At 39.3% G+C, this 20,319-nt stretch overlaps 1 protein-coding gene across 28 annotated transcripts in view; it reads left to right on the forward strand.

Annotated features, from left to right (window-relative positions):
* The window catches only part of ERC1 (ELKS/RAB6-interacting/CAST family member 1), a 394,021-nt gene that overhangs the window by 110,793 nt on the left and 262,909 nt on the right, over nt 1-20,319 (forward strand). For all 28 annotated transcript variants that reach the window (XR_009565564.1, XM_030834798.2, XM_030834806.2 and 25 more), the window contains one exon: nt 10,414-10,581. Coding sequence is in view for 27 of the 28 variants with exons in the window: in XM_030834798.2 (XP_030690658.1) it covers nt 10,414-10,581 (168 nt within the window). In the remaining variant the exon portion in view is untranslated. The remainder of the gene's footprint in view (nt 1-10,413; nt 10,582-20,319) is intronic.

Consider the following 20,319-nt stretch of genomic DNA (forward strand, 5'->3'; position numbering starts at 1 on the left):
CTCTGTAATCCTCCATTTTCTCATCTGTCACTGAGAAGAATAATACTACCAACTTCCTAAGGTTAGAATAGATGTTTAATGTGGCTAGAATAGAGTTTTTAATTATGAAGTTCTTATCTGAATTTGGAGGTGAATATTAAATATCAATGGGTTTAAAATATCGCCACTGGTTTTTTAGATGATAACTTCGTAGCCCCCCTCCCTTTGTACAGATAAACTGTGCACTGTTGAATGACACATCTCTGCCTGTGGCCTTTTGCAAGTTTCTCTGAGCTCTTCAACCTTCTGTTGGAATGTCAAACAGAACTCAGTGCAGTTTGTTGAAATAGCCTTTTAAAAAAGTCTGCTTGTGTACACTCTCAGTCTCATGACCCAACGCCCTTCATTCGTCCTCCTTTCTAGATGGGAACAGTGGGAGATGTGTTGATAGGAAATTATACTTAGTGATCTTGGGCAAGTCACTTAGTTTTGGCTTTGATTTCCTCAGTTTTAAAATTAGGAGTAGTTTAGATTATTTAATTTTTTAAAAATTTATGGGGACTTCCCTGGTGGCGCAGTGGTTAAGAATCCGCCTGCCAAATCAGGGGACACAGGTTCGAGCCCTGGTCTAGGAAGATCCCACATGCCGCAGAGCAGCTAAACCCGTGCGCCACAGCTACTGAGCCTGTGCTCTAGAGCCTGCAAGCCACAGCTACTGAGCCCATGTGCCACAACTACTGAAGCCCGTGCGCCTAGAGCCCATGCTTTGCAACAAGAGAAGCCACCGCAATGAGAAGCCCGCGTACCGCAACTAAGAGTAACCCCAGCTCACCACAACTAAAAAAAGCCCACACGCAGCAACGAAGACCCAACACAGCCAAATAAATAAATACATAAATTTTAAAAAAAATTTATGAAATACAGGAAAAATGCAGAAAATAATATAATAGACAGTACTCAGATTTAACTTACATTTATGTTTGACCACATTAGGTGATCTTTAAAGGTCCTTAAAAAGGAAAGATTTTTTTTAAAAAAACTCATTCTAAACTAGATATTCAGTGAAAGCAGAAACTTTTGTTAGAATCTCAGGTTTTTAGAACTGGTTGGGGCTAGGAACAGGCTAGGAATAAATATTCGGAAGCTGTCATTATGGGGGTAGTGGCTAAAGCCTTAGGGATGAATTGGTTTCTCCAGAGGAAGGTTGTATAGAGTGAGATGTAAAGAGGGGGAAATGACGGAGGATCCAGTGAAGAAAACTGAAGAGGTGTGGTCAGAGAGTTAGAAAGGCAGTGAGTCATATAATTGCAAAAGAGGAATTATAGGAAACATGCCATTGTTACTGGCATGCAGTTACTAGTGCTAATGTGCTCTTAGGTAGATCTGTTTATTGATGTAAAACAAAAGAAGGTTAAGGTGGGTTGAGATAACTAATACTTTTGTGATCAGAGGTAAAAGGCCAAAACAGCAATGTAGCCATTTTTCTGTTCATGTCATTGGTAGAGAAAGTCTTGTGGAGGAAAAACCTTCTGATTTTGTTGAAGTTGGCATAACCTGTTTGCCACAGACCTTGGTGCTTGGCAAGCTGGTTAGATGCTGTGCCTCCAGCTCAGTTGATGTGAATAAACAAAGTCTTATTCCTCCTGCCAAGAATGGTGTTAGGGTGATGACTGTGTGTCCTACTAGTCTCTGAGGGGTTTTCCTGAATACGTTTTTTGTGGTTTGCAAAATACGGACCTCACACAAAATTATACTCTGAATTTAGTTCACACCAAACCAAAAGATCAGTGTAGAATTCAGAGCAGTTAATCTAGTAGTAGCAAAGTGGTTTTTGTGGTTATTTTTATCTCAGATCTCCAGACCAGCCCATTTAAATTCTGCATTGCATGAAAAAGCAGACCAAGAAAAAGTGTACACAGGTGATTTGAATTGAAAAGATCACTTAGTAGGGCTTCCCTGGTGGCACAGTGGTTAAGAATCCGCCTGCCAATGCAGGGGACATGGGTTCGAGGCCTGGTCCGGGAAGATCCCACATGCCACGGAGCAACTAAGCCCATGGGCCACAATTACTGAGCCTGCGCTCTAGAGCCCACGAGCCACAAGTACTGAAGCCCACGCACCTAGAGCCCGAGCTGCACAACGAAGAGTAGCCCCCGCTTGACGCGACTAGAGAAAGCCACACAGCAACAAAGACCCGATGCAGCCAAAAGTAAATAATAAATAAATTTATATAAAAAAAGAAAAGATCACTTAGTAATTAGGCTGTGGGCTTGGGTAGTTTCTGTGGCTAATATTTGTGATATGAAATATTTTTAATGTCAACACCTGCATTTCCCACTGCAATAACACCAAAGGTTTGTATGTTTATAACAAGAGTTTTTATTCTTTACCTTTTTCAGTCATCAATTCTTGTGGGTCTCATACCTGACATTCCCTCAAATCGGCATGCGGGTATTTATGAGTGGTTGGTGCAGGCCCATTTCCAGGTCACTTAGCAGAGTCAGGGATCTAACGTAAAAGTGCAGCTGGGGCATCTGGGTACTTTTGGTAAGGAAGCAACAAATATGAGGCCTCACAGTTATCCTGAGACATTGGTCCCATCAGAATGAGCAACATTTAGAAGCGATGAGGGACGCTTTCCTGCTGTATTCTGATTCCTGACCCACAGATGGAAAGCCTTTCATTTTTCTGAAATTAATGCTGAGAAGAACTGAGAGACAAGGCAGTTCAGGCTTATCTACAGGTTTAAATGTCTGGGCTTTTGACTTCTGCAATAAGAATTTAATAGTGTATTTCAGGGGTATTGGGTAAAATGTTTTTAAGGTGAGTTGCTTTGTTTTTTTTGCTTGTGGTTATTGGAATATATAGAATACATATTAGAGGTGGAATATATAGTATACAGAATACAAATTAGAATGTAGGAATTAGGTAGAAATGACTTGGCATGAGATTTATTTATTTTTAGATTTCTGGCATGTGTACTTTCTAAGACTTTGACCTCTTTAACTGTGCAGCGGGTCAGAGGGTTGTTCAAGGAGCTCCCTCTTGACTTGCCCTGACTGATGGATGCCCTGTAATGGGTTCACTAATAGGAACCACATCTGTTACTGTCAGATGGGACTAGTAGCCATGTAGGCGGGCTGGAGCTGAGCCTCAACAAACGCCAGGTGGATAAGGGTTAGTGAGTTCTTCTGGCATCTCGACAGCCTGGTCGTTGAATTTCCTATTCACAAGCATCTTCACTCTGTGGTGGCAGCTCTCTTCTCCCTGTTGAATAAATATTCAGTCTGTTCTGACATTTCCCTTCTGGACCTTTTTTCCTTCTTTGCATAGTGGAGTGTTTCTGATTTTAATAGGTAGATGAAGGAAAACTGGGGGTAACTTAAGGAATTTTGTCACCTTGCACTTTAGAAAGGACCACTGGAGAACTCAGTGGTGATCATGTATTCCATCTTTGTTCTGCATTGGATTTTGATTCTTGCTCTGAGCTCTCTAGTGCTGACTTCAGGCACCAGAACTGGAAATTTGTAATGTAACATCTTTTGGATTCTCTGGGCTTGGCTTATTGTAGTTCTACTGTTTGTCAGTAAAACACTTTTTTTTTTTTTTTTTTTGTCACTGCTGAATAATCTTTTCTTTTTCCTCATCTTTGAGGAAAAATTTAAGTAGGTTGGCTATCTTTACACATGTCAAGTTTCCATTTCATATACTATTCATGGGAAGAACTCATTTAGGTCTTCTTCAGTGGCTCTCATTAGCCGTTTGTAATTTTCAGCATACAGAGCCTATACATGCTTTGTTAGATTTATACCTAGGTATTTAATTTTTTTGGAGTGATTGTAAATGGTCATACATTTTGAAAATTGAAGTTCAGTATTGCATCATATTTAATTTCGACCAGTTGACAAAATATCAACATTTTAAAAAGCTAGTGTAGGGACTTCCCTGGTGGCGCAGTGGTTAAGAATCCGCCTGCCGATACAGGGGACACAGGTTCGATCCCTGGTCCAGGAAGATCCCACATGCCATGGAGCAACAAAGTCCGTGCACCACAACTACTGAGCCTGCGCTCTAGAGCTCGCGAGCCACAGCTCCTGAGCCTGTGTGCCAAAACTGCTGAATCCCGTGCGCCTGGAGCCCATGCTCTGCAACAAGAGAAGCCACTACAATGAAAAGCCCGCACACTGCAACAAAGAGTAGCCCCTGCTCACTGTAACTATAGAAAGCCCATGCACAACAGTGAAGACCCAACACAGCCAAAAATAAAAATAAATAAAATAAAATAAATTAAAAAATTAAAAAGCTAGTATAAATATGCCTCTATTTTCCTTAGTAGTATTTTTACTAAGAACCATTTCAGGCACTTAAAATATAGGTAAAATACTAAAACATTTTAATATGGTAAATGACGTGTAGGAGTTTTTAATTTTAACGTAGTTGGCCTTACCAGTATTTTTTCTTTATGATGTATCCTTTCTGGGTCTTAAAAAAAAAAAAAAAAAATCCTTCCATGTTGCCCTGTCTTAAAAGATACTTAAAAAGTATCTTTCTTTCTAAAAGTTTTAAAGATTTGCGTTTTATATATAAAGCTTTGATTCATCGAGAATTCATTTTTGTGTATGATGTGAGTCAGGGTTCTTCCCTCCTCCCTCAGCATGGGTAGCCAGTTGTCTAAAAACAGTTTATCGGATACTCTGTCCTTTCCTCACTGGTTACAGTGTCACCTCTGTTTATACGTGTATGGGTCACTACATGGTGTGAGTGTGTGTGTCTGGGCTCGCATTTCTGTGGCAAACGTCTGTTGGTTTATTCCTGTTCTAATACCGTGCTTTCTAATTTTGCTTACTTTAAAAAATCAAATTTATTGACATCCAATAAACTGCATATATTCAAAATGTACAATTTGGTAAGTTTTGACACACACCTCTGAAACCAATGGCACAGTCAAGATAAAGAACACTGTCCCCAGAGTTTTCTTGTACCTCTTTGTAACCCCTTTCTTCTGCCTCTCCCTGATATTCTTCACTCCTGCCCACTTCCTCCCTCATATCCAGGCAACCCTTGGTCTGCTTTCTGTTACTGAAATTAGTTTGCATTTTGTAGAATTTTACATATATGAAATCTTACAGAATTAGTGGTTAAGAGCTTAGGATCTGAAGACAGACCATTTAATCTTAAATCCATGCTCTATCACTTATTTTTAGCTTTGAGATCTTCGGTCTGCTTTCTTCTCAAAGTACCAGTTTTGCCGGTTACCATGGGAAATTGAAATTTTCCACAGGGAAAATACAAGGGAAGGAAATACGATGCTTGAGAATAGAATTTTGAGGACTTCTGATATACTGTGTATGTGGTTGGCAAGCATATGCATGACCACGTGCAGGAAGGTTCAGAAGTCTGAGGGTAGAATGAAGAAAACTGTTTAATACAGAAGTAACGGTTTGTAAAAATAAACATGACTGGAAAAAAAAAGATGATGTGAGGCTGTATTTGAAATGATTGTTCAGGCTGGGAGAAAAACAAAACCAGAATGGAGGTGAATAACAAAAAGTTAGGGATGATAGATCAGAGGTTATACTTTGGACGAAGAGTAGATTTAGTAGGCATAGAAGAAAGGAAAGAACCGTGTTTCGGAAATAAGATTTTCAGAGTTTGAAAGTTCTTAGGTGGACCTTTCCAGAACGTAATAAGGTTTACCCTGTATCATTAATTAAAGTAGAATAGAGGAAAATTAGAGGTGCAAGAGTGTTTATTGAGGGGGCAGTGGAACTTGTGCTGACGAATTATAAATGGGACCTGAAAAGACGGCTTCCCCAATTTCTGGCTTGGTGAGACTGGTGGCATTGAAGTGGTTGAGAGAAATACAGTTTAGCAGAATGAAATGTTGTTTATTTACATGTTTTTCCTCTCCAGCATGGTCCAACGTAATTTGTAAGTACATGATGGCTTATCTGTATCAGTCTCAAATGAGACTGGTCTCCTAGGAAATTTTCCACAATACTTAGTGAGCAGTAAGTGCCACTGAACATACAGTACTGGTTCTCAGATACCTTATTGTTTTGATATAATATAGTTTCAATATGTTATTGATGTAATAATACAGTTATGATATAATGTAATAATAATATTTCCTGATGCTTTGGTATTCTCTCTGTGAGTCATTACCCATATTACCTATTTTTTAAATTAATTAATTAATTGTTGGGCTGCGTTGGGTCCTCGTTGCTGCGCGCGGGCTTTCTCTAGTTGTGGCGAGCGGGGGCTACTTTGTTGTGGTGCGCGGGCTTCTCATTGCGGTGGCTTCTCGTTGCGGACCACGGGCTCTAGGCACACAGGCTTCAGTAGTTGTGGCACACGGGCTCAGTAGCTGTGGCTTGCAGGCTCTAGAGCGCAGGCTCAGTAGTTGTGGCACACGGGCTTAGTTGCTCCGCGGCATGTGGGAATTTCCTGGACCAGGGCTCGAGCCCATGTCCCCTGCATTGGCAGGCGGATTCTTAACCACTGTGCCACCAGGGAAGTCCGACCTATTTTTTCTTTGTGGGTTATTCTACATTCAGACAGGAAAAATAATATAGTACAAGTTCAAGATTAAAGATATTTTGTAGAAACATACTTGTTATCTTAGATGTGCGCTGTCAGTGTGGTAGCCACCAGCCACACGTGGCTGTTGAGCACTTGAAACATGGCAAGTCCAAATTGAGATGTGACACAAGTGTCAATTACAGTATGCATTGGGCTTTGAAGACTTAGTACAAAACAAATGTAAAATAGCTTATTAATAGTTTTTTATATAGACTATAGGTTTGAAATGACAATAATGTGTATATGTATTAGATTAAGTAAAATATATTATTAAAATTAATTTTACCTCTTCCTTTATCACTTTTTAATATGGCTGCTAGAAAATTAAAAATTTCACAAGTGGCTTGCATGTATGACTCATGTTATATTTTTGTTGAGCAGAAAGAAACCCACCTCCCTGTTTTTCTGTAATCAAATGTGTAACTATTTGCTGAATTATAAATCCTTAGTGGGAAAGCAAAAAAACAAAAGAATTTGGTGTGTGAGTATGTTTAATGAAATTTGCTGTGAATAGATTTTAAAATAAGTACAAAATGCCAATGGCATTCTTTATAGAACTAGAATAATTCTAAAGTTTGTATGGAAACGCAGAAGGCCCTAAATAGCCAAACAGTCTTGAGAGAAGAACAAAGCTGGAGGTATCATGCTCCCTGATTTCAAACTATATTATAAAGCTACAGTAATCAAAACAGTATGGTACTGGCACAAAAATGGATACATGGATCAATGGCATATAATAGAGAGCCCAGAAACGCATCCACATTTCTATGGGCAATTAATCTATGACAAAGGGCCAAGAATATACAGTGGGGAGAAGACAGCTTCTTCAACAAACGGTGTTGGGAAAACTGGGCGGCTACATGAAAAATAATGAAACTGGACTGCTCTCTCACACCATGCACAAAAACAAGTTCAAAATGGATTAAAAGGACTTTCTTGGTGGCACAGTGGTTAAGAATCCACCTGCCAATGCAGGGGACACGGGTTTGAGCCTTGGTCCAGGAAGATCCCACATGCCACAGAGCAACTAAGCCCGTGCACCACAACTACTGAGCCTGCGCTCTAGAGCCCGCTTGCCACAACTGCTGAAGCCTGTGTGCCTAGAGTGCGTGCTCCACAACAAGAGAAGCTACCACAATAAGAAACCCGCACACCACAACAAAGAGTAGCCCTCGCTCGCCGCAACTAGAGAAAGCCCACGTGCAGCAACGAAGACCCAACGCAGTCAAAAATAAATAAATTAATTAAAAAAATAACCGAAAAACCAAAATGTATTAAAGACTTAAATGTGAGACCTGAAACCATAAAACTTCTAGAAGAAAATATAGGCAGTACCCTCTTCAACATCGGTCTTAGTAATTTTCTTTGGATATGTCTCCTCAGGCAAGGGAAGCAGGCAAAACTAAACAAGTGGGACCACATCAAACTACAAAGTTTTTGCATAGCAAAGGAAACTATTAACAAACAAAAAGACCACCTACTGAATTGGAGAAGATATTTGCAGATAATATATTCAGTAAGCGGTTAACATCCAAAATATACAAAGAACTCATATAGTTCAACATAAAAAAAAAACAACTTGATTAAAGAATGTGCAGAGGATCTGAGTAGACATTTTTCCAAAGAAGACACACAGATGGCCAACAGGCACATGAAAAGATGCTCAACATCACTAATCATCAGGGAAATGCAAATCAAAACTACAATGAGATATCACTTCACACCTGTCAGAGTGGCTATTATCCAAAAGACCACAAATAACAAGTGTTGGTGAGCCTGTGGTCTGTGGAGAAAAGGGAATCCTTGTGCACTGTTGGTAGGAATGTGAGTTGGTGGAGCCACTATGGAAAACAGTATGGAGATTCCTCAAAAAATTAAAAGTAGAACTGCTGTATGATCCAGCAGTTCACTCTGGGGTATTTATCTGAAGAAAACAAAAACACTAATTATAAGAGATACATACACCCCTATGTTCATTACAGCATTAATGAACCAAGGTATGCAAGCAACCTAAGTGTCCATCAGTGGATGAATGGATAAAGAAGATGTTGTCTGTGTATGTGTATATTATTATTCAGCCATGAGAAAGAAGGAAATCCTGCTGTTTGTGACAACATGGATGGGCCTTGAGGACATTGTGCTAAGTGAAGTAAGCCAGACAGAGAAAGCCAAATACTGTGTGATTTCGCATATATGTGGGATCTAAAAAAGCAAATGAACAAACATAGCAAAACTGAAACAGAATTATAGATATAGAGAACAGGTAGTTGCCAGAGGAGAGGAGGATGGGGAGAGGAAAGAAATAGGTGAGGGAGATTAAGAGGGACAGACTTACAGTTACAAAATAAATGAGTCAAGGGGATGGAATGTACAGTGTGGGGAATACAGTCAGTAACTGTGGAATATTATTGTGTGGTGACATATTGTAATAGACTTTTTGAGGTGTATAGTAACATCAACTTACACTGCTGTGTTTCAGGAAGTAACATAGGGCTGTAGGTCAGTTATACTTGAAAAACAAACAAACAGACTCAGAACAAGAGACCAGATATGTGGTTACCAGAGGTGAGGAATCAGGGGAGGGAAGATTGGATGAAGACAGTCAAAAGGTACAAACGTCCAGATATCAGGTAAATAAGTACTAGGGGGCTTCCCTGGTGGCGCAGTGGTTGAGAGTCCGCCTGCCAATGCAGGGGACACGGGTTCATGCCCCGGTCCGGGAGGATCCCGCGTGCCGCGGAGCGGCCGGGCCCGTGAGCCGTGGCCGCTGAGCCTGCACATCCGGAGCCTGTGCTCCACGACGACGGGAGAGGCCACAGCAGCGAGAGGCCCGCATAACGCACACACACACACACACACACACACACACACACAAAAGTACTAGGGGTGCGGTGCACAACAGGATAAAGATAATAAGCACGGCTGTGTGTTGTATGTGAAAGTCATTAAGGGAGAAAATCCTAAGAGTTCTCGTCATGAGGAAAAGGTTGTTTTCTATTTCTTTAATTTTGTATCTGTATGAGACAATGGATGTTCACAAAACTTACTGTGATAATCACTTCATGATGCATGGAAGTCAAATAATTATGCTGTACACTTTAAACTTACACAGTGCTGTATGTCAGTTGTATCTCAAAACTGGAAGAAAAAATAAGTACTTATATTAGATTTCTGATTATTTTAAAGTTCTATCTAATGGATGGTATTAAACTTTGGTGGTAAAGGTGCCTGGATACCAAGCTTTAGCTGACTAGTCTTGACATCTGAAAGTAGACCTTGCTTTGCCTTACAGATCTCTAAGTGCATTATGGGATTGTCAGCTGCAGCTAGATTGTATTCTCTGATACAGCAGGTGTCATGTTTGGTGACACTTACGGTTTTCTTTCTAATTTTGGATTTTCTAAAGTAGCGTAACATCACTTGGGAACTTGTTAGAAATACTGATTCTTGAGCCCCAACCCTGCCAAATTAGAAACTTGTGGCTTGGCCTGGCATTCTGTTTAAATCCTCCATGTGATTCTAAAATTTGAGAAACACAATAGATTATACCACTTTTATAGAAGTAGCAAAGCTCAACCCCTTCATATAAATTCTCCAATTTTGCCCCCTTTATTCAGATCTATTTATTTTGATTACACCTTAAGTTAACGGATGTAAATTTTATTTTATTATGGAAGTGCTCACAAAATTTTAGGGTTTCATTTCTAAATAGTCACAGTTGTATTTAGAGTGGTATTTTATTTGATTCTAATGAAAGTTTACTATAAAAGTATCATTTAGGCAACTGTACTCATCTGTTTGGAAGGAATTACGTTCCTTTTCAATTAATCATTTGTAAAAATGTTATATTAGGTGGATGCTCTGCGGTTGCGTTTGGAAGAGAAGGAAACCATGCTGAATAAGAAGACAAAACAAATCCAGGACATGGCTGAGGAGAAGGGGACACAAGCTGGAGAGATCCATGACCTCAAGGACATGCTGGATGTGAAGGAGCGGAAAGTTAATGTCCTTCAGAAGAAGGTGAGGTGCAGGTGTTCTGAGCCCAGGGCCCCGCATCAGACCCACGTCCTCATTCCTACCACTGAGTTGTACCTAAGTGCTGTCAGAGTTTCTCTCTCATTCCTCTGTTTATATTTTTGCAGGTCGTAATTGAAACCATTGCTGCAGGAGGTAGATTGTGAAAACTGTTCTGTATGTTCAGTTTTTAAACTTTCGAAGTAAACACTGTTTGGTATCTTCAGTAGTATTTTCCATGCTGGTGTCTCTGAAGAGTGCCTTGTGAATTGCCAGAGTATTTGCATGGGCATTCTTCTGCCTCTCCGAATCTTCTGTCTCGTACGGCAGCTGTAGGGCCATGAATTAGTGTAGCATGTGGGCCGGGATTCTTGCAAGACTGCAATTTTGAATAGAAACACATGCTACTATAATGACATCTAATCTACATATGTCAAGGAAAGGAAGACTTTCTTTCCTATTTTACCTTAATCATAACTGGAAAGAGGCTAACACTGTAATAAGTAAGGGAAGTACTAATAATTGTCTTCCCCTCCCCCTTCTAGCTAAATTAAAGGGTACCTTTGAGATAATAGTTATAGTAGACACTGGTATTTATTGTTCTTCTCCACTGAGGGGATAGATCAGAAATATTTGACATTGTCCCAGTTTATTTTTAACCTCTAACAATAGCCCAGGAATAAAACTCTCTTTGCTAAACCTCAAATTCAGCTTTTCTTTTGTGTACAGAGGACCATGTTCAATAGTTGTCCTCTATTAATTTGGTTTTCATTTGCTTTCAATGAGTAAACATAAAAATTTGATCACTCTAGATAAGTGACTGTAGTATGTTGTTAGTGGATGCTACTTTGTTTTACATTTTTATACATATGTTCTTCTCACCTTACCCCCCACTGCTCACTTCCCCTTACCGGTTTCTTGTATACACTTCCAGGCACAGTTTACATATACACAGGCAGATACGTATTCTGTTTTTTTCTGTTTACCTCTTTCTGTGTTCTTCCCATGAACATTTTATGCACAGTCCATATAAAGCAAAAATGTTTCTCTAAACACAGATGTTACCATTCCTTTATTTCCCTTTGCTTTCCTTTTTTTCCCATTAATGTATTTTGAAACTTCTTCCGGGGCTTCTTCATTGTTACCAACAGCACTATGCGGATGTGCTATGGTTTATTACAAGGTTTCCACTGGTGGACAGCCTGCTCAAAGTTTCTGCTGTTATGTAAAATGACGCTGCGTTTTAAAAATGGGCATGTTTGGTTTATTCATAAGTGAAGTATATTTCTAGGTAAATTACCTAAAGTAGCATTGCTGGGTGAAAGGATGTGCGTTCGTATGTTGGTGGATTTTGCCAAGTCACAAGTACATTGGTTAGAACCCAGAGGTTGTTTGAAAGTAATGCACATCTTATTTTTAACTAGATAAACATTAAAGAAAGTTTTTCATAACTGTGAACAGGGGTTTGAAGTTAGAAATAACACCTCATCATCCTGGAATAATCATAGTTTGTAAAAATAGTGTGGCAGCACTTATGTTAGCCCCTTTATATCTGTAATCTTGTTTAATCCTTGCAACTTTCTGCTAGTGGATTTTAGATCTTGATTGCTCTGTTATAATCAGTGGCTAAATTTTTAGGCCATGACACATAATAAGAAATATATTTTACATTAATCTGTATCAACGTATGGTATACATGCTTAGAGATACAGCTAAAACAGAATTTTCACAAAATATACTCTGAACTATCTTCTCCCATTTCTTAAAGGAAATAGAAAAGTGTTAGTCCCAATCCATTAAGTTATTTCAATACTCACTAATAAAACACTTTTACACCTTGGTATCTGTTCTCGCATGCTCCCCTTTCCTGCCCCCAAAACAAAAACAAGCCCCAAACCATCAAAGTCCCAGACATATTACATAATAAGGGAGGTTCAAATCTGTACAAATTGGTTTAGCTAAAAAAGTGGTAGCTTCAGGTTTTGTCACAAGGTTGATCTTATTCCAAAATGCAGCTTTTCCCATGACAACAACTTCCCTGTTGGGAGGATTAGACAGTGGTATGTGTTCAAGCTTTGTGACACTACAGGACATCATATAAATATAACATGTATTATGCTTTGTCTAGTCTCTTTGCCTTTTGCTGTGGAAGGCCAGTGGAGTAGGCTCTAGAGGGCCGGTAATTGTGCTCTTTTTAGTACACTAGCTGCCTCACTAATTTGTCATGTTATAGACTTTGATTTGTCTTAAAACAGTTATCAAATAGGTAGCACAGTTACTTTCAAAACTGGTTTAGATTATTACTGCTTCTTTTAAGATAATGCCTCTAGAACTGTCATTTTCAGTGCTTAGAGCCTTTATGTTCTGCCTGCTTATTTTGTTGTAGAAGTTACTGTACTAACATCATTAGACTCAATGTTCGTGATGTGTTTCCTGGACCATTGTTTGCTGATAAAATAGAAATAACTTTAATTTTTGGATCCACATAAAATAAACAAAAAGACACAGTAAGTTTAGAGGCAGTTAAAGGTTCTCAAGAGAGCTATAATTATTCGTATTACGGCTTTCCTTTCTTGAGGTGCAGACATCCTCGTGCTCCAGGATTCTATGAGCAAAAGCTTGATTTTCAGGTGGTTGACAGAGGGGAGCTGGCTGAGTGCGAGACTGGGGGTTGAGGGAGTAGAGTGAACTCTGATGAGCTGGGCTGTGGTGATATGGTGGCTTCAGGAGGCCGTGTGAAAGGTGATGAGCCACACGGACAGGATGTAGAAGGCACCATCTGTGGAGTAGATCATGTAGGAGATCTGGGAGAAGAGCGACAGGATGGAGATGAAATGGCCCAGACGATGGTGACTGTGGAGGCCGCGTATCTGGCGTTCAGTGTACTACAGGATGTTGGTGATGGCCAGTACCCGTCCACAGCAGTGATGCAGAGATGCACACAGCACGTGATTCCAAAGGACAGCCAGATGTCACATAGGATGTGGCCAAAGTTCCAGGTGTGGGTGATGGTATATGTGATGCAGATGGCTATGACCAAGATGAAAGCCAAGAATATTGGTCTTGGCCAGGGAGCCAGTGAGATAGTTGGTTGGCGTGTGGAGCTTCTTGGTAAGGAAGACAGTGAGAAGTACAAAGGCTTTGGTGAAGACTTTGGTCCATGTGATGATGGAAAGGACCTCAGCAAGAGAGATCTTGAGTTCCTGGAAGGTCTCAGATCCCAAGCCTCTGGGGTTTCTGCAGCATTCAGGGTCTCTTAGAGGCCCCCAGGAAGAGGCCTTCTGCTGACGGGTTTGGAGGGGGCATTCTAGGTGGCTCTCTCCGTACTCATAGCTCCTTCTTCCACAGTTGTCTTCCCCACAGAACAAGGGCATCCTTCCATTTCACACTGGAGGGCGACATATATCACATGAATAGACACAGTGAAAAGACCCCAGGTCTTACTTGTATTAAGAACACGGAGGTGACTCAGCTGTAATCAAAGGTTGTTCTAACTCAGACGAATCCCAAGGTTTCTCACTCTTCTGGAACTCTGGTAGACACATGCTGAATTTGTTAGATAATCATCAGGTTACCCACCAGTGTGGACAGAGCTCTACAGGTCTTGCTTTTGGCCTTTGGGCTCTTTCCAAAGGCTTGAGGCTCTTACTGTTTGATGATGTATTCAGAATTTCCCCCACTCTTTTCTGTTCTGAGAAGATTCTGGGTTTCAGGTTGTCTCCTGGGAACTTTTAAAGCTAGAGCACCAGCCGATTAAGAGAAGCAGTTCAGTCAACAGCCCACAGTTTTCCCAGGTTAATCTTGACACATAATGAGGTACTTGTTTTGGTTCCTTTTCCACTGATCATTTCTGAGCCGGGAGAGAGAAATGTTCCAGTTACCAAGACTTGAAGAATGCGTGAGTGTGGAGAACACAAACAAATGGCTCGCTGTGAGTTCCCCAAGAGGAGCATGGGACCAGCAGCCCCTCCCTGGCCACACGAGTGCTCTGTGTGCCGTGGTGCGGCCCTTCCCCCTTCCTCCTTGCTGGTCACCTGGTTTTGTCCCACGTTAACTACAACCCCCAGCCGAGCACCTTCTGCTGGGCTCTTCCCTTCCCTATGCCTTTGAGATGCCCTCTATTGCTTTCTTCTTCTTAAGTTAACAGGCTTTATTTTTAGGGCATTTTCCCATTTATTCCCTGCCCACAGTTTCCCCTTATTAACATCTTGCATTGGTGTGGTACATTTGTTAAAATTGATGAACCGATATTTGTACATTATTATTAACTAAAGTCTGTAGCTTGCAGTAGGTTTCACTCTTTGTCTTGTACAGTTCTGTGGGTTTTGCCGAATTGTATAATGACATGGCTCCACCATTACAGAGTCATACAGAGTATCGTCACTGCCCTAAAGATCTCTGTGTTCTACCTGTTCACCTCTCTCCCAGCTCGCTACCACGGATGTTTTTACTGGTTATAGTTTTGCCTTTTCCAGAATGTCATGTATTTGGAATCATACAGTATGCACCCTTTCCAGGACTTGTTTCTTTTACTTACTATATGCATTTAAAATTCCTCCATTTCATTTCATGGCTTGATAACTCACTTCTTTTTATCGCTGAATAATATTCTGCTGTCTGATGTACTGCAGTTTGTTTATGTAATTACCCGCAGAAGGACATCTCGGTTGCTTCCAATTTTTATCAATTATGAATAAAGCTGCTATGAACATTCACATACAGGTTTTGTGTGGGCACAAGTTTTTAACTCATTCGGGTAAATACCTAGGAGCATGGTGGCTGGATATATGGTTAGACTATGTTTAGCTTGTAGAAACTTCCCCTATATTGCTTTTTGTTTGTTCGTTTGTTTTTGACTGCGTCAGGTCTTAGTTGCAGCATAGGGGACCTTTTGTCGTGGCTCACAAGCTTTTTGTTGCGGCGCGCGGGCTTCCCTCTAGTTGTGGCATGTGGGTTTTCTCTCTCTAGTTGTGGCGCGTGGGCTCCAGAGCACATGGGCTCTGTAGTTTGCAGCACATGGGCTCTCTAGTTGAGGCGCGTGGGCTTAGTTGCCCCCTGGCATGTGGGATCTTATTCCCCTGACCAGGGATTGAACCCGTGTACCCTGCACTGGAAGGCGGACTCTCAACCACTGCGCCACCAGGGAAGCCCCCTTATATTGCTTTTTAATTGGGAACTTTGAAACACATTAGCTTTGCAAAACTTGTTATACACTTGAGTACTCTTTTTTTTTTCTTGGTCGATGTGTATTAATGTTTTGGCTTGCTGTAAATCCCTGGGTTATTCCCACTGTAGATTGTTGCTGTAACTTTGCTACTAACTTCTAGTGTGCCCACAATTATTTTTTTAATAGAAAAAATAATTCTGAAGTATACTTTGGGGGAGAGAGTTGTACAATCATTGTAAAAGTTTAGCCTCTGAAACTTTTTTTGTCTAATTTTTATGCATAATGTAGAATCACTAGTATATTTGAAATATATTCGTTTTGAAATATTTGAAATATTGAGTAAATGTACTCAACTGTTTTAAAACCTAGATTTTAATGCACTAAGAAGGGGGTCAAAGGGTGCAAACTTGCAGTTATAAAATAAATAAGTCCTGGTGATGTTACGTATGGCATGGTGACTAAATATAGTTAACAGTACTGTACTGCATGTTTGAAAGTTGCTAAGAGAGTGGATCTTAGAAGTTCTCACCACAGGAAAAGAAATTTCATAACGATATATGGTAACAGATGTTAACTAGACTTAATTGTGGTGATATTTTGCAGTATGTACAAATACTGAATCATTATGTTGTACACCTGAAACTACACAATGTTACATGTCAGTTATACCTCAGTTAAAGAAGACACTAAGAAATGACAATGTGGATTAAAAAATTAGCTAGTTTTAAATTATGAAAGTAATATATGTTCAAAGTAAAAAAAAATTCAAGAAGTACAAAAACATATGAAATGAACTTATCTTTTCTCATCCTTTGACCCTCTCAGTGCAGCTTCTTAGAGATGTAACTTGTTAATAGTTATTTGTATACTCTTCTATAAAATATCTGTGCATATATAGGCATACGTATATTACACACCTTTTTTAAAACAGACAAGTGGGATCATACTTTTTTATTCGTTTAAAAATAAACATATTTTTGTGTCTTTTTATACGTAGCTTTATCTCATTGTTTTTAACGTCTGCATGGTTTTCGGTGTCTCACTTGCACCATAATTAACTGATGTCCTATAGCTGTATAAGTAGATATTTATAGGTTTTTTTTCTTGTTTATATATTTGTTATAGTAGCATAACAATTAATGACATAAACATACCTCATTCATTAATTGATATTGTATGCATCTAAAAAAAATTGATGGATGCCCAGTTCTCTAAAAAGCTTGTGCTTTTACATATTAAGATGAGTTTCTGCACAGCTTCATCAGACGTTTGTTGCCAAACCTTTAAAAATTTCCACTGACCTGGTAGATAATTTAAAAATATCTTCTTTCTTCCTTCCTTCCTTCCTTCCTCTCTCTCTCTCCCCCCGCCCCCCATTTATTTATTTATTTATTTATTTATTTATTTATTTATGGCTGCGTTGGGTCTTTGTTGCTGTGCTTGGGTTTTCTCTAGTTGCAGCACGTGGGTTTTCTCTAGTTGCAGCGAGCAGGGGCTACTCTTCGTTGAGGTGCACAGGCTTCTCATTGCGGTGGCTTCTCTTGTTGCGGAGCACAGGCTCTAGGCGCGCAGCCTCAGTAGTTGTGGCTTGTGGGCTCTAGAGCGCAGGCTCAGTCGTTGTGGCACACAGGCTTAGTTGCTCTGCGGCATGTGGGATCTTCCCAGAACAGGGCTCGAACCCGTGTCTCCTGCATTGGCAGGTGGATTCTTAAACACTGCGCCACCAGGGAAGTTCCAAAAATATCTACTTTCTTGCTTAGTATTTATTTAAATTTGAGTGCATGTTGAGCATTTTTTCATAGGGTTTTCTTCGTTTTGAAGCTACATATTCATGTCATTTCTACATTTTTCTATTAGATGGTTTATTTTTTTCCCTTATTGATTCATAGGGGTTCCCTAGTAAGTGCATTGGCCTCTTTCCTCATGTTTTACAAATATATTTTCTTGTTTGTCATTTTCTTTTTTACTTCCTTTATGGTATTTGTTTTAGAATTTATGTGTCAAATTTAGTTGTCCTTTCCCCTGTGTCCTCTCAGTTTTCGGTCATGCTCAGAAAGTCCTTATGCCCACCAAGGTTTTTAAGTAATTCACGGATGCTTTCTTCTGGTACATTTAAAGTTTCTTTTTTCTTTATACCTAAAAATTGTTTTATAAAATTTATATATTGGCTTTAATGATTCAGCTTTTTCTTCTTATATGTGGCCAGTCATCATTATAATATTTATTAAATAATCTACCTTTTTCCTCCTGATTTGAAATGCCAAAAATAAATTGTTTAAATCTGGGCCTGTTTCTGGTCTGTTTCGCTTATCTGCCTCTGTTTCTTTGACTGCTTTTTATGAAAAATACTTAGTTTGTTTATAACCCCCCTTCCTGATTTTTGTTGGTAAGCTTTGTTGTCTTTTGCTGAGTCCACAATACTTTTCATATTTACATTGTGTTGGTTTTTGAAGGGGAAAAAGTCTTTTCTGTAATCGTGACTCAGATTGTTTAGCCTTTATTTCTGTGTTTAAGTGAATTTAATGTTTACCACTGTTTGTAGCACCATGGCTTACCTGTTCCCAAGGTTTACATTTCATTTAGTTCTTGGTTCCCCAAGAACTCCTTTGAACACTTTTTCAAGAGTGGTCCTGGGTGCTTGCTTGTTTGTTTTTTTTTTTAAGTGTACCTTTTTATTTAAGATTTTTGTTTTTGATGTGGACCATTTTTAAAGTCTTTATTGAATTTGTTACAGTATTGCTTCTGTTTGATGTTTTGGTTTTTTGGCCGTGAGGCATGTGGGATTTTAGCTCTCTGACCAGGGATTGAACCTGTACCTCCTGCATTGGAAAGCATAGTCTTAACCACTGGACAGCCAGGGAAGTCCGCTGGGTGCTTGCTTGTTGACCATGCATTTATATTATCTTTTTACATTTTATAATTTAATTATTTGTGAGATTCAAAAAGCATAGAGAATAACATAATAAGTAATAGTAATTACTCAACTTGGGAAGTAAAATTTCAAACAGAGTCAAAGTTCTTTGGCATGTCTTTTCTTGAGAGTATTCCCCTCCATTCTCTCCCAGAAATAAACGCTTGCTTTGGTGTTTATGCATGCACCCGTATCTTAGGTCAGGATGCATGTTTTTGTACAACCTGTGTATGTGTTAATAAAACTTATATAAGAGGAAACACACATGGCAAATAAATATGAAAAGTTATGTACCCTCACTGTAATCAGTGGAATGTAAAATAAGACCAGATTAAGAAACCATTTTATACTTACTGTTGTAAGCTGTGTTGGCAAAAGTTAAGTCTCACAGTATCAGGTGTTGGTAAATATGGCAACTGAATTTCTCACACAGTGCTGTTGGATTTTTAAATAGGTACAACTATTTTGGAAAGCGCTTACTAAACATAAGGGTACCCTGCCAGATACATACACTGTAGATGAACTCCAGGATGTATGTAAGAACGCTCATGGTAACCTTGTTTGGATTAAGGAAAAAACCAAAACAGAACTGAGGAAGCACTTTGCATATGTTTATTGACAGAATGATTGAGTTAGTAATTTGTGGTATAGTCACACAGTGGAATATATTATTCTTTTCGTTTTAGGGCAAGGGAATATTTAGGATAAAAATTCAGCAAAGTTATTTCTTCTGGAGGTAGGGAAGGGAATAGGGTTGGGATAAGGAAGAATATATGAGTATCTTTAGGTAATTCTCATTCTTACGATGGGTAATGCGTTTGTGTGTAATTTAACATACTTCATAACATATAGGTATATATTTATATTTGAAATATATTTAAAATACCTGGAGGCAGATTTACTTCTGTTTAATTTGCATTGCTGGTACATGGGTGCTTATTATATACTTTATATGTTTCCTTTTGTTTGAATATGAATAATAAAAATGCCTAGAAAAAACCTTCTCTGTACCTACATATCTATCTTCATTGAGAAAGAATTTTTCCTATGTTTTACTTTAAATTTATTCCTAATTTTATAATTGTGAAATTAGAACCACCTTTCTCTAGAAGTTTATTTGTATATTTTGAAACAATGTCTGGTGCAGATGTAGAGTCTCATTTGATAAAGCCCAGCTGTTGGTTTGATTAAAATTTCCTACAGAGTCTGGCAAATGGATTTATTCAGCTTATGGTCAGATATGTCCAATTAAGATGAATGAATGGCTTGGACAGTTTTGACCCTCTTTCCTTGAACCAGAATTTGGCTACTTATTGTGTTTGCTGGTTAAGATTAACTTGGGCCGTACTGAACAAGTGTAATCCTCCTTCAGCGGGATGATTTTTAGATATTGGGAGCCTATATTTGACAGCCCCCATCATTCTTACTTGCGCTGATTAAGTTTTCTGACGGCAGTTGTTTTGCTACACTCCTTTTTCCTCCATGCTTGTACTCTTTGGATTTCTGAATCTAGTTGCAAGAGAGATGATTAGAAGGTGATTAATGTTCTGTTCTTGGCCCTCCCTGAAATGTGGTATTGGGAAAACTCACTAACCCTCAGTTTCCTCATCTGTAGACAGGGTATAATAGTTACTTTGGGGGGGTTGTTAAATGATGTAATGTGTAT

The sequence above is a fragment of the Globicephala melas genome, chromosome 10 (assembly GCF_963455315.2).
Source record: "Globicephala melas chromosome 10, mGloMel1.2, whole genome shotgun sequence".
In the NCBI taxonomy this organism is placed as follows: domain Eukaryota; kingdom Metazoa; phylum Chordata; class Mammalia; order Artiodactyla; family Delphinidae; genus Globicephala; species Globicephala melas.